We start from the raw sequence: 15,283 nt of genomic DNA on the forward strand, positions 1-15,283 counted from the left end.
CCCAGCCACAATAGCTAACCGCATCACGGGCTGTGTTCAAGAACACCGCGCTAGCTTGACATCCAGCTAGCTAGCAGCGACACCAAATAGCTCCTCAGACCCATCCTTAGTCGGCAGGATCACTGGAACAATACAAGCAGTCCCAGCAACTGATGCCAACTGCGTCGCGGGAACCAATATAAGCTAGGTAGCTACCAAGAACTTTCCAATATACTTTTAAACAAACAAAACCAAGCTCTTCCTCGTACAACAGGAAGTGACAAAATTAAAGTCTACATAGCTGGATGGGGAGCGTCGCTGCACAGCTATTCTCAGGTCTCGCCAGAGATGTTCGATCGGGTTCAAGTCCGGGCTCTGACTGGGCCACTCAAGGACATTGAGACTTGTCCCCAAGCCTCTCCTGTGTTGTCTTGGCTGTGTGCTTAGGGTCGTTGTCATGTTGGAAGGTGAACGTTCACCCCAGTCAGAGGTCCGGAGCAAGTTTTCATCAAGGATCTTTCTGTACTTTGCTCCGTTAAGCTTTCCCTCGATCTTGACTAGTCTCCCAGTCCCTGCTGCTGAAAAACATCCCCACAGCATGCTGCCACCATGCTTCACTGTAGGGATGGTGCCAGGTTTCCTCCATATGTGACGCTTGGTATTCAGGCCAATCTTGTTTCTCATGGTCAGAGTCCTTAAGATGCCTTTTGGCAAACTTCAAGCGAGCTGTCATGTGCCTTTTACTGAAGAGTGGCTTCCGTCTGGCCACTCTACCATAAAAGCCTGATTGGTGGAATGCTGCAGGGATGGTTGGTCTTCTGGAAGGTTCTCCCATCTCCACAGAGGAACTCTGGAGCTCTGTCAGAGTGACCATCAGGTTCTTGGCCACCTCCCTGACCAAGGCCCTTCTCCCCCGATTGCTCAGTTTGGCTGGGCGGCCAGCTCTAGGAAGAGTCTTGGTTGTTCCAAACTTCTTCCATTTAAGAAGGGAGGCCTTTGTGTTCTTGGGGACCTTCAATGCTGCATAAATTTTTTGGTACCCTTCTCCAGATCTGTGCCTTGGCACAATCCTGTCACTGAGCCCAACAGACAATTCCTTCAACCTCATGACTTGATTTTTGCTCTGACATGCACTGTCAACTGTGGGACTTTATGTAGACAGGTGTGTGCCTTTCCAAATCATGTCCAGTCAGTTGCATTTACAACAAGTGGACTCCAATCAAGTTGTCGAAACAGCTTAAGGATGATCAATGGAAACAGGATGCACCGGAGCTCAATTGCAAGTCTCATAGCAAAGGGTCTGAATACTTATGTAAATAAGGTGTTAGTTTTGTTGGAATACATTTGCAAACATTTCTAAAAAGCCACCCACACCTCTGATTCAGAGGGGTTGGGTTAAATGCGAAAGAACCATTTCAGTTGGACAACTGACTAGGTACCCCCCTTTCCTAAAAAAAAGTTTCTGCTTTGTCATTATGGGGTAGTGTGTGTATAGATGGATTAACTAAATAATTTTAGAACAAGGCTGTAATGTAACAAAATGTGGAAGGGGTCTGAGTACTTTCTGAATGCACTGTATGCTTTAAGATGTATCATGAGCAACCGCCTTATGATGATCCTGACTAAATACAATTTTCTGATAACATAAGCCTTCAGATTATTATTATTTTTTTTTTTTAATGACTCATACATGCCTGTAACCAGTATTGGACTGAATGAGAATGAAAGAGCTAGTGATACCTGGACTCAGCGACCAGAGCGATCTCCTCCGGTCTCCCCTCGCTGTTCCTCGACATCAGCAGCCGCAGAGACAGGTGGGCGGAGCCTCCCTTGGCGGGTGGTGATGTCCGTCCCTCCATCTCCTCTGCCGATTCCACCTCCACATTCACCAGCGTGGCATAGTCCATCACCACATAGCTCTCTTCACTGGACACACACGAATTACATGTTCATGTGTGTTTGAAACATATCCTGTACATGCATGTATAATAAATCGCCACATACAGTACAAGTCAAAAGTTGGACACCAACTCATTCAAGGGCTTCATTATTTTTTACCATTTTCTGCATTGTAGAGTAATAGGCTGAGACAAAACTATGAAATAACACATATGGAATCATGTAGTAGTTAAAAAAGAAGTGGTAAATCAAAAAATATATACATTTTAGATTCTTCAAAGTCACCACCCTTTGCACACTATTGGCATTCTCTCAACCAGCTTCATGAGGTATGCTTTTGGAATGCTTTTCCAACGGTCTCGAAGGAGTTCCCACAGATGCTGAGCCCTTGTTGGCTGCTTTTCCTTCACGCTGCGGTCCAACTCATCCCAATTGGGTTGAGGTTGGGTGATTGTGGAGGCCAGGTCACAGCACTCCACTCTCCTTGGTCAAATAGCCCTTACACAGCCTGGAGGTGTTTTGGGTCATTGTCCTGTTGAAAAACAAATGATAGTCCCACTATGCCCAAACCAGATGGGATGGCGTATCGCTGCAGAATGTGGTAGCCATGCAGGTTAAGTGTGCCTTAAATTCTAAATATATATATATTTTTTTAAATCACTGACAGTGTCACCAGCAAAGCACACCGAGACCATCACACGTGTAGATCATCCGTTCACCTACTCCTCGTCTCACAAAGACGGTTGGAACCAAAAATCTCAAATTTGGACTCAGACCAAAAGGACTGATTTCCACCGGTCTAATGTCCATTGCTCGTGTTTCTTGGCCCAAGCAAGTCTCTTCTTATTGGTGTCCTTTAGTAGTGGTGTCTTTGCAGCAATTTGACTGTGAAGGCCTGATTCACAGTCTCCTCCTGAACAATTGATGTTGAGATGTGTCTGTTACTTGAACTCTTGGAAGCATTTATTTGGGCTGCAATCTGAGGTGCAGTTAATGAACATCCACTGCAGCAGAGGTAACTCTGGGTCCTCATTTCTTGTGGCGGGCCTCATGAGAGCCAGTTTCATCATAGTGCTTAATGGCTTTTGCGACTGCACTTAAAGAAACTTTCAAAGTTTTGAAAGCTTGATCTTCATGTCTTAAAGTAATGGACTGTCGTTTCCCTTTGCTTATTTGAGCTGTTCTTTCCATAATATGGACTTGGTCTTTTACCAAATAGTGCCATCTTCTGTATTCCAACCCTACAACTGATTGACTCAAATTCATTAAGGACTACCTAATGAAGCTGGTTGAGAGAATGCCAACAGTGTGCAAAGCTGTCATCAAGGGAAAGGGTGGCTACTCAAATATATTTTCATTTGTTATTTTTGGGGGGTTAACACATGGAATCATGTAGTATTTCATAGTTTGTAGAATAATAGTGGGGAGACAATGTAGAAAACAGCTTAAAAAAAAAAACGTCAATGAGTAGGTGTCCAAACTTTTGACTGGTACTGTATACAGTCAGGTCTAATTATTGGCACCCTTGATAAAGATTGGCAAAAAAAAAAAAAATACTGAGCTATATTGTATGCAAAAAAATAAATATATGACTTGTGAAATTATATTAGTATGATATTTTATACTAATACAATTTCACAAGTCATTAAAAAAAAAGTTAAATCAGGGGATTAAAAATTGACACCCCTTTTCAATACTCTAGCACCCTCCCCTCACGAGGGTAAAAACAGACTTTTGCTAAAAGGTTGTGGGATTAGAGAAGACATTGAGTTGAAATTAGAATATTACGCCATACAGAATGTTTCCAGATCCTTGACATCCTTCCTCTGCACTGCCCTCGTCAATTAAAACCATGGGTTTTCAATTGGGGTACAAGTCCGGAGGCAGATTACCATTACAAAATGTTGATTTTGTGGTCAATTAACCATTTTTGTAGATTTTGATTAGTGCTTGGGGTTATTGTCTTGTGCTAAGATCCAACAGTTGGCATGACTACGGAGTAGGCAAAAGCACAAACAGATCTGGGACCAGGCTTCTCTAGACAGTCATTGTGACCTGAAGATTGTAAGATGGCCTTGAGACACAGTTCTGAACATGACGCCAGCACACTGGCATATCGCTTCCTCTCACCGTTGACATGGATATAGCCTTCTAACTCAGGCGCATGGACACACACGCTGACTGGAGTCTGCTGAACAGACATGGTGTAAGGGGGTTCTAGGAATCCCAGGCATGCTCAGCAACATCTTCCCTCCCGCCATCCTCTCCTACTTTCCATGACAGGTCGCAGCTGGCCCTACTCAACCCCCCCCCTCCCCCAGAGGTCATGACCTGTCTCCACTGGCTTAAGTAGAAGGACAGCAGATAAATGACTCCTCTTCAAATGAATGAGTTGGATGCGAGTGTGAAACCAGCATAAGAACTTATTCTGTTACATCAAAATGTGATTTGTCTGTTGTATGAATACGCTTTGGGACAAATGTTATGGACGGAGGCCAGAATTAAAATCGAACCACATTGCGCTGACCCCAAACTGCACTTAACTTTTCATCTCAGCCCATAAAGATTCGTATTGTCAGAGGCTGAGGCTCTCTCACCTCTTCTTTTTGGTGACGATGAGCACGTCGTTGAAGAGGAACAGGTAGTAGCTCCTGTGGCTGAAGGCCTTCCAGAAGATACTGAGCTCCTCAGTGCAGACGGCCAGCTCCCCGCGCTTCTGCAGCCACCGTGATGACGACACCAGTGGGAAAGGCTGAGGACAGATTCAGGTTTATTTTGTAATTTTTTAAAATTATATATAAAATAAATTAAAAAGGTACTCGGTCACAACACATTTAAAATAAAATGGATCAAACAATAAGTATAAATAAATTAGTAAAAAGCTAACAAGACAAACATAAAAAAATTATTGAAATGTAGTGCTGTGAGTGAAGGTCTGCTTGGCCGTACCTTGATCTTGCCAAACTCCATCTGCTTCTGAATAGTGTACATCTGTTCGGTCCTCTCCATTCGCCTTGCTCCGTTGTTGCAGCTATTCACCAACTGATGGGATGAGAACACATGCAACATTTCATTTACAGATCTATTTTGGTTGCACAATGCTCAGTAATCCAACACACAGCAAAGGAAATGTACTGCGCATTCAGACCTTGACTTTCCACTGTTACGTTACAGCCTTATTCTAAAGTGTAAACTCAGCAAATAAAAATGTCCTCCCACTGTCAACTGTGTTAATTTTCAGCAAACTTAACATGTAAATATTTATATGAACAAGAGTCAACAACTGAACAAGCTCCACAGACATGTGACTAACAAATGGAAGAAAGTGTCCCTGAACAAAGGGGGAGGGGTCAAAATCAAAAGTAACAGTCAATGCAACTGGAAACCACACCAGATACTAAGTACTGCAGTGCATCTCCTGGCCATGGCAGAACACTGACATTCAGGTCTTGCAGGAATTCACGCACAGAACAAACATGGTCACATTGTCATGCTGGACGGTCATGTCAGGAGGAGCTTGCAGGAAGGGTACCACATGAGGGAGGAGGATGTCTTCCCTGTAACGCACAGCGTTGAGATTGCCTGCAATAAGCTCAGTCCGATGATGTTGTGACACATGGCCTGGGGCGGCAAGTAGCCTAGTGGTTAGAGCATTGGACTAGTAACCGAAAGGTTGCAAAATCGAATCCCCGAGCTGACAAGGTAAAAATCTGTCCTTCTGCCCCTGAACAAGGCAGTTAACCCACTGTTCCTAGGCCGTTATTGAAAATAAGAATTTGTTCTTAACTGACTTGCCTAGTTAAATAAGGTAAAAATAAAGAAAAAAAAGCCCCAGACCATGACGGACCCTCCACATCGATCCAGAGTACAGGCCTCGGTGTAACACTCATTCCTTTGACGATAAACGCGAATCCGACCATCACCCCTGGTGACACAAAACCGCAATTCGTCAATGGAGAGCACTTTTTGCCAGTCCTGCCTAGTCCAGCGACGATAGGTTTAAGCCCATTGGCGACGTTACCGGTGAGGACCTGCCTTAGAACAGGCCTACAAGCCCTCAGTCCAGCCTATTGCGGACAGTCTGAGCACTGATGGAGGGATTGTGTGTTCCTGGTGTAACTCGGGCAGTTGTTACCATCCTGTACCTGTCCTGCAGGTGTGATGTTCAGATGTACCAATCCTGTGCATCTGTTGTTACACACGATAAGCTGTCCGTCCTGTCTCCCTGTAGTGCTGTCTTAGGCATCTCACAGTACGGACATTGCAATTTATTGCCCTGGCCACATCTGCAGTCCTCATGCCTCCTTGCAGCATGCCTAAGGCACGTTCACACAGATGAGCAGGGACCTTGGGCATCTTTCTTTTGGTGATTTTCAGAGTCAGTAGAAAGGACTCTTTAGTGTCCCAAGTTTTCATAACTGACCTAATTGCCTACTGTCTAAGCTGTTAGTGTCTTATCGACCATTCCACAGGTGCATGTTCATTAATTGTTTATGGTTAATTGAACAAGCATGGAGAACAGCGTTTAAACCCTTTACAATGAAGATCTGTGAAGTTTGGGATTCTTACAAATTATCTTTGGAAGGCAGGGTCCTGAAAAGGGGACGTTTCTTTTTTCGCTGAGTTAATTAAATAAAAAGCTCAATATCCCATAATGACAAAGCAAAAACAGGTTTAGAATTTGCTACTTTATTAACAGAAATACCTTATTTACATAAGTATTCAGACCCTTTGCTGTGAGACTTAAAATTGAGCTCCGGTGCATCTGGTTTCCATTGATCATCTTTGAAATGTTTCCACAACTTGGAGTCCACCTGTGGTAAATTCAATTGATTGGACATGATTTGGAAAGGCACACACACAATTGTCTATATAAAAAAAGGTCCCACAGTTGACAGTGCATGTCAGAGCAAAAATCAAGTCATGAGGTTGAAGGAATTTTCTGTAGAGTTCAGAGACAGGATTGTGTCAAGGCACAGATCTGGGGAACGGTACAAAACAAAAATAATTATGCAGCATTGAAGGTCCAAGAACACAATGGCCTCCATCATTCTTAAATGGAAGAAGTTTGGAACAACCAAGACTCTTCCTAGAGCTGGCCGCCCAACCAAACGGGGGAGAAGAGCCTTGGTCAGGGAGGTGACCAAGAAGCTGATGGTCACTGACAGAGCTCCTTTGTGGAGATGGGAGAACCTTACACAAGGACAACCATCTCTGCAGCACTCCACCAATCAGGCCTTTATGGTAGAGTAGCCAGATGGAAGCCACTCCTCAGTAAATGACAGCCCGCTTAGAGATTGCCACAAAAGGCACCTAAAGAACTTACCATGAAAACAAGATTCTCTGGTCTGATGAAACCAAGATTAAACTCTTTGGCCAGAATGCCAAGCGTCACATCTGGAGGAAACCTGGCACCATCCCTACGGTGAAGCATGGTGGTGGCTGCATCATGCTGTGGGGATGTTTTTCAGCAGCAGGGACTGGGAGACTAGTCAGGATCAAGGGAAAGAGGAATGGAGCAAAGTACAGAGAACTTGCAAAGTACAGAGCGCTCAGGACCTCAGACTGGTGAAACGGTACACCTTCCAACAGGACAACGACACTAAGCACACAGCAGTGGTTTCAGGACAAGTTTCTGAAAGTCATTGAGTGGCCCAGCCAAAGCCTGGAATTTAACCCGATCGAATAACTCTGGAGACCTGAAAATAGCTGTGCAGCGATGCTCCCCATCCAACCTGAGAGAATCTGCAGAGAAGAATGGAAGAAACTCCAAATACAGGTGTGCCAAGCTTGTAGTCATACCCAAGAAGACTTGAGGCTGTAGTCACTGCCAAAGGTGCTTCAACAAATTACTGAGTAAAGGGTCTGAATACTTATGTTAATGTAATTTCAGTTTATTTTTAATACATTGCAAAAATGTCTAAATACCCATTTTTGCTTCGTCATTATGGGGCATTGTGTGTACATTGAGAAAAAAAAACAATTCAATCAATTTTAGAATAAGGCTGTAACGTAACAAAATGTGGAAAAAGTAAAGGGGTCTGAATACTTTCCGAATGCACTGTAAGTTGTTACAGTGCCAGGGTATAGCTGTAGCAGTACTGCAACATACCAACAATACACCATGCGCGATTAAGTTAGATGTATAGAACAATATGACAAATCAAAATGGATGTCTGTTGCAGGCCTGTGAAGCGTTCAAAAAGGTCGACATTTAGAAATGTTGGAGGACGGACGCAACAATGAACATGCAGGGTTTGTGGAGCAGCCTACCTTACTGATGGCCTTCAGGGCCCACACTGCAGCAAAGTGCTCCGCCGTTGTGTCTAGAGTTTTCTGACAGATTGTCTGGTAGAGAGAAAGAGAGAAAGAGAGAGAGAGATATGGATGGATGGATGAGGTTGGGGTCCCAACTACTACAAAACCACCTATTGCCCATCCGGATTTCAACCCCTGGATACCAGATGTCGCAACTGGTTCACCCTGGGAATCTGCTTATAGAACAATGAATACCTCTAGGCCCTATAGTAATAGCCTAGTCGGGTCACGTCGACAGGAGAGACTCCTGTCCGTACGGATACCCAATCCTTTTACAACAGGGGTTTCCAATGCTGGTCCTATGGAGGTACAGGGTGTGCAGGAATTAATTCCAGCCCAACACTAACACATCTGTTTCAAATAATCAACTAAACAATTAGTTGAATAATGAGTGTTGGTGTTGAGCAAAAGCCTGCAGACCCAGCAGCACTCTCCAGGACTGGAGTTGGAGAACCCTTTCCTATACCAGTGGCAGGGCTTTGACTATTATTGGTCTGGTGTCAAATCTCTCCATTAGGGTGCGCCCAAGGCCTCTCTGCAGTGTGTCATAGCAATTCTGCAATGTTTGAATCTCACGGACCCCTCTCCTTGAGGGACATTACGAGATCAGAGGAAAATGCCAAATTTTCTCCTCGCTTACCCTTGACGTTTTGAAAAGGAGGATGCAAGGAATCAAGACAGACTTTTGGGATTCACCTGTTGACTCCCATCAGAGGAATTGTGAGGGACTTACATCTAATAGCAGCGGCAGCCGGGTGACCCTCTGCATTGGAAGGATGAGGAAGGAGATCATGGGCAGGCCTTGGGACTCGCCACTCCCCTCAATCCGTTTCAGCACCTCCTTAAAAGCATTGTTGCTCGTTCTGAGAGACACAAACAAGGAGAGAAGATGAAGCCACTATAAGTCATGTTTGAATCATTTCAACATTGCATTATCCTTTAATACTTAGCCCATTCACTGATCGGACATGACTGGATTGGTATAACCTACGTAGTGGAAAACCTGATTTTCATTTATCCAACCATTTAGATTTGGTGATTTGATTACTTTAAGGAAAGGAGGACAAAGGGATGCATGTTAAACGTATTTAATCAGGGTTTCTGTTATTGGCCCTGTTCGATTACTTCAGAAATGCATACTTCTTTTCAACCTTACTTGATGTAGTCACAGATCTGAATTAGTTAGATGTGTACTCTCACCAATCAAATCACTTATAGATCTGTACTTGAAGGAAGGATGCATTTCTGAGGTATTCGAACAAGGCCCTTAAATTTGTCCTACTCACAGCAGCTTCTGCAGCGTCCTCTGCTGGAAGGTCTCGTTGGAGCAGTACACGATGTAGGGCTCAAAGTGGTGAGCGGCGTGGTTCTGCACTATGTCGCTGATGTCCTGGATCACCACGTTGTCATGGTGACGCCTTTCAAGGTCGTCGAAAAACCTGTCGAGAACAGAACACATGCATAACTGTTCCCTTCCCTCTCTAACCATAAGAGCTACTGTACCGGAGCCGCCGTTTAATAATAACCGCAGTGACTAAGGCAGTTACGTTGAGAATATTCCAAGCGCAGCCAGCAGCAGCATTGTACAAAGGTTGTAATTGACCTCTTAGTGCTGCCCTGAAAATGGCACTTGTGATCTTTTGATTGCTTAGACTTTTACAGTTCAATACCAGAGACTGATAGCATGTCATAATGCAGGGTTCCCCCCAGGTGCACATTTTGGGTTTTGACCTAGCACAACACAGCTGATTCAAATAAGCAAAGCTTGTTGGTTGATGGGTTGTTATTTAAAAATCAGTGTTAGAGAAAAAAAAATGCAAGTGGGAGTGGCAGGAACCAGGACCCAGTTTGAAAAACCATGTCATAATGAACAGATCTAAAGACTTGGGTGGAGGGAGGGGATATTTTGATTTTATTTGGTTGTGAACTGATATTGGAGATAGCAAATGATGTTTGTCCACTTTCAAAAAGGCACACGGTGGTAATAAAATTGATGTTCCACTATCTCAGAGTGCACATTAATGAAAATACCACAATCTACTACACTAAATGTGAGCTAGGAAAGCATTAAAAGAAATCAAAACAAAATTAGCTAAGCTAGTAAGGCCAATGATGTATTACATAGGGCTGGGCGGTATACCGTATTTTATGATACACCGAAAATGGTTTGGATTTTTACTTTACCTTCTATACCGGTATTTGAATGTTTGGTTTGTTAAATGTGATACGCCATGTGTACTTTACTTCGCTACTTGGGCAGGTAGCCTAACGGTTAGAGCGTTGAGCCAGCAACCGAAAGGTTGCTAGATCGAATCCGACAAGGTAAAAATAAATAATATATATATATTCTGTCGTTCTGCCCCTGAACAAGGCAGTTAACCCACTGTTCCTATGCTAACATTGTAAATAAGAATGTTCTTAAAGAATTTGCCTCAATAAACTTGAATAATTGGCTTTCTCCCAGTGCCACGCCCCCTGTCACTCAAGGAGCGCACTAGACGTTCCTCAACCACGAGACACTTGCGTTCAGTCTGCATGCGCAATGCTGCACATGTTGATGCACATGTTGATTACTTCGTAATATAAATCCAATAGCGTTCTATAATGACACGGCTAGTTTGTCTTTTCTTAGCAAGTTGCCCTAAATCTTGTTAGCCGCTAATGCTAATAAATGTACTGAGTAAGAGCAAACGTAGCTAGCCAATACAGCCTGATGGTGTAGACCTAAATGAGCATGTTGTTTGTGCAACAGTATCTTCTAAAACAAAGAGGAATATGCTAGCTACATGAAGTAGCTAAGAGAAAACATGCAATGTAGCCAAAGCTTATAGGGTCCCCTAGGAAACACATGTCAACACTAGATCCTACCATGTCGCAATAACTCCTCCCTGGCATTTTAATTCGTTGGCATCTCAAACACCATTATATAATAGTGATTCTATTTCCATGATTCCAGCAGTTTTGCTCTAATTCGCAAGTCAAATCGCAACATTTAGTTAAAAAAATAAGTCCTAGATTTGCCCACATCGTGCAGCCCTACGTGGCAGTGTGGAAATTCTCTCAATTGAGCAGTGGTGTAAAGTACTTACGTAAAAATACTCTCAAGTACTATTTAAGCCGTTTTTTGGCATCTGTACTTTTTTTGACAACTTTTACTTCACAACATTCCCAAAGAAAATACTGTACTTTTAACTCCATACATTTTCCCTGACACTTAAAAGTACTTGTTACATTTTGAATGCTTAGCAGACCAGGAAAATGGTCCAATTCTCACACACGTCAAGAGAACATCCCTGGTCATCTACTGCCTCTGATCTGGAAGACTCACTAAACACAAATGCTTTGTTTGTAAATTATGTCTGAGTGTTGGAGTGCGCCCCTGGCCATCTGTAAATTAAAACAAATAAAATGGTGCTATCTAGTTTGCTTAATATAAGGAATTTGAAATTATTTACACTTACTTTTGATACTTAAGTATATTTAAAACCAAATACTTTTACTCAAGTAGTATTTTACTGGGTGACTTTCACTTGAGTAATTTTCTATTAAGGTATCTTTACTTTTACTCAAGTAGGACAATTGGGTACTTTTTCCACCACTGCAATTGAGTGCAGAAAAGTGCTGAAATTTGTTTTGGTTGAAGTTGAATTGAAGAGTATAAAACGATCAGAATGCAGAAAGACTCATTGAAATCACTTAGAAAGTGTGTTCTGCCACCCTAGGATCACTCACTAATCATAAAGCAAATGTAGAACTTATTATTCAAAAACTAAAAATACCGTCAAAGCGTCCAATATATATATATATATATATATTTTTTTTTTTTTTTAAATACCGCGATACATTTGGGCCATATCACCCAGCCCTAGCTTCTAATAGTACAATTTCCAATGTGCTATAAGTTAGTTGTTACTTCCAGCCCCACCCATTACAGGGACTCATTTTTTGCTGAGAAACCTTGAGTAAACTGACACCCAAAACAGCTCAACTGAAGCAGCAATGTCACACACTCCCACACGATAGTCGAGCAAACACATTAGAACGGCACACTTCCCATTCAATTTTAACTGTGGGCAGCCGCATAACGATTTGTGCAATTGCCGTTGACAGAGACTAGATCCATTTTCATTCAAAAAGCAGCAGTAACAAACAATAACAATGTAGACTTGAACGCAACATCATTATTAAGCTCTGCTGAATACCACCTGACCTACTAGGCAGTAGAACCGGTTGAGCCAGCGTGTCTAAACACGTCCAATGAGTCCTTCCAGGAGACTTGCTCATGTTCATTCCATCGGAGGCTGCGTTTACACAGGCAGCCCATTCTGATCTTATATCCCACCAATTGGTCTTTTGACCAATCAGAGCTGATCTGATTGGTCAAAAGACCAATTAGTGAAAGAAATATCAGAATTGGGCCAGTTGTGTAAAGGCAGCCTAAATTAACCCATTGTGAACCTTTAAGCTGGGCAAACAACCAAATCTAAAATGGGAATAACAGTACTGTATTTAATTACTAGATTAGACAGATTTCTTTATTCACAGATGTTTCAATGTTTGTCCATACAAGCATTTCCAAAACATTGATAACAATAATTTTGCTCTAGGTATGTCTGTGTTACTAGTCCTAGCTAGAAGAGCCAGGTCTGCTAACTTTCATTGAACCTCTTTAGATGGCCTGTAGTTTCTCGGAGATCAAGCAAGATAACTGAAATAATGATTTCCACCATCAAAGTCACATAAGTAATGAATGACAACAACCTAAAGATGAGAGTCAAGGAACATGTTTCAGCCTCAGCCTGCACTTCTGATTGCCTCCAGCTGCTCGGTTTGTGGAATTTGATGCTTATGGTGAGATCTCCTAGTGCTAGCCTAGTCCAGGTACGCGTGTGCGTCAGCCAACTGCTCGGCTCTGACTATTATGCATTAGTGATACAAATAAATCGATAGTTACATAATCAGGATATTATTTAGGGACGATATAGCGTATCGCTTTGACAATACAATTGTGCTAGTTGGCTGTACCTGCACCAACTGAGAATGCCAACAGTGTGCAAAGCTATCAAGACATATGGTGGCTACTTTGAAGAATCTCAAATATATTTTGATTTGTTTAACACTTTTTTGGTTAATACATGATTTCCATATGTGTCATTTCATAGTTTTGATGTCTTCACCATTTTCTTACAATGTAGAAAATAGTAAAAAAGTAAACCTTTGAATGAGTCAGTGGGTCCAAACTTTTGACTGGTACTGTATATAGGCCACGGCCCTGTTTGCCATTTGAATGTTTGCCACCTAATAACCTCACTATTCCAATTGCAGGCCAGATAGAAATGTTGTGACCTTCATACTGAGACCATCCTAACCCAGCGGTCTCCAACTGGAGTCCGGAGAAATATAGTACCTTTTGCTGACACCTTCAATGACAGCAATGTTGGAGAAGAGGTGGTGGTGCTCGGTGGCAGTTATGGTCTTCCGCAGTGCCTCACTCCCTTTGAAGTGCCTCACCAGGATTCCAAGGCTGTGGAGGTACGAGAACTCTGAGGTGATGATCTCAAAGATGGCCTGCCAAAACCACGTGAGAGAATGTCAGTGGAGAAAAAAGGCCCCTTATATGGCAGGGTGAATCCCAAAAAGAAGACCTGTATTGTGCAATGAACACTAAAAATATATTTTTTAAAACAACAATTTCAAAGACTTTACTGAGTTAGTTAGGGCTGTGGCGAGCTGGTTATTGTCATGCAAAAGACTGGCAGTTTCTGTAAGTTGACCGTTAATGAACAAAAACAGGTTTAGCATCTACAAGCCTCCACACATACAAGCAGCTGCTACGTGCCTTTGGAACATCTACATTTAAAAAAAAGTCTAATAAAATCAATTTAATATACACATCACAATAAATCCATTATTTTAGTCAGGTCTAAAGAAACATGTATTTAAGAAGAACAGAATATGAGTTGTCCTACATTATCTGGCCATGTGCCATGCGATGCCAAGATATGCATAAGTCCCATGACAATTGTATTGTAAGAAGAATAGAATTCAACTTAACTGAATAAAATTGAAAGGGTATTTTTCCCATTACAGAGCGAGTGCACGTACGAAGTGGCTATGTTGAGCGTAAAAGTGATCATTTGAAACAGGACCTATATTGAGTTATTCGGCAACTTTAGTTGCAAATGATACAAACCGTATATGTTTTGATCTAAGAAATTCTTTGGGATGCATGATGCGACTATAGGCCATTGATGATTTGAGAAAGAAGCAAAAAAATTAAAATAAAACTTGCTCTGTTCCTTGCCTTGTTCTCAAGTGATCATATTTTGACCCAGTCTATTTTCAATGTAACCTTGTCTTTAAAAATAATTGTACATATTAGTAATTTAGAATGGCTTTTCCACAAGTCTGTTTTGTACAATACTTCGGTTTTATAGCGGAGCATGTGCTTAATATGAGCAGCTGAGAAATAATATAAGAACATGCATCAGCCACTGATATTCCTGTTGTGCAGTTACATGTTTTCGCAATGAAACATTTCACTAAATAAACTGTTTGACAGTCCGTCTGTGCGCTCAAGAAAGGAATAAAGGAGAGATGGAAATGCATGGTGGTGAGATATTCAGTATAGCTTATGGTAATGTCACAATTCATTATGAATATATATTTAAATCCCTATTACTAGGCTATTCAAAATCACTAATTATAGGCAAACCCTGCACAATCAACAAACCTAGGGCTATATGTTCTTTCCCCAGACTCGAGAGTATATACATTGGAGTGTAGCATAAGGTAACCAGTCAATCCAGTATGCATAATAATACTACAGTCCACACTCAACGTGATTACTTGAATGTTACTTTTTGGAGGAGTATATTTTGGGGCTTGGGCTCATAAGCCTATCATATGGAGGTTTTGAATTAGTCACCTTAGAAAGCGCTGTCTATGTCATTGTTAGGCTTTGAAACATCCACAAAAAAAAAAAAAAAAAAAAAGTTTCACACTGTTTCAACCTGCTGTTGAAGTTTTCTTCAAATCGATCATCACAGTGAGGGGAGTTGTAAAAGTACTATAGGCCTACTGTTTT

General features: G+C 42.0%; 1 protein-coding gene across 2 annotated transcripts in view; it reads right to left on the minus strand.

Annotated features, from left to right (window-relative positions):
* The window catches only part of arhgef16 (Rho guanine nucleotide exchange factor 16), a 34,216-nt gene that overhangs the window by 5,045 nt on the left and 13,888 nt on the right, over positions 1–15,283 (minus strand). For both annotated transcript variants that reach the window (XM_014146177.3, XM_014146178.3), the window contains exons 6-12: positions 13,604–13,764; positions 9,483–9,635; positions 8,930–9,059; positions 8,152–8,226; positions 4,828–4,920; positions 4,476–4,630; positions 1,720–1,905 (exon numbers count right to left, since the gene is read on the minus strand). In XM_014146177.3, the coding sequence (XP_014001652.2) occupies positions 1,720–1,905; positions 4,476–4,630; positions 4,828–4,920; positions 8,152–8,226; positions 8,930–9,059; positions 9,483–9,635; positions 13,604–13,764 (953 nt within the window). The remainder of the gene's footprint in view (positions 1–1,719; positions 1,906–4,475; positions 4,631–4,827; positions 4,921–8,151; positions 8,227–8,929; positions 9,060–9,482; positions 9,636–13,603; positions 13,765–15,283) is intronic.

Source organism: Salmo salar, chromosome 15 (assembly GCF_965601325.2).
Source record: "Salmo salar chromosome 15, fSalSal1, whole genome shotgun sequence".
Classification (NCBI taxonomy): domain Eukaryota; kingdom Metazoa; phylum Chordata; class Actinopteri; order Salmoniformes; family Salmonidae; genus Salmo; species Salmo salar.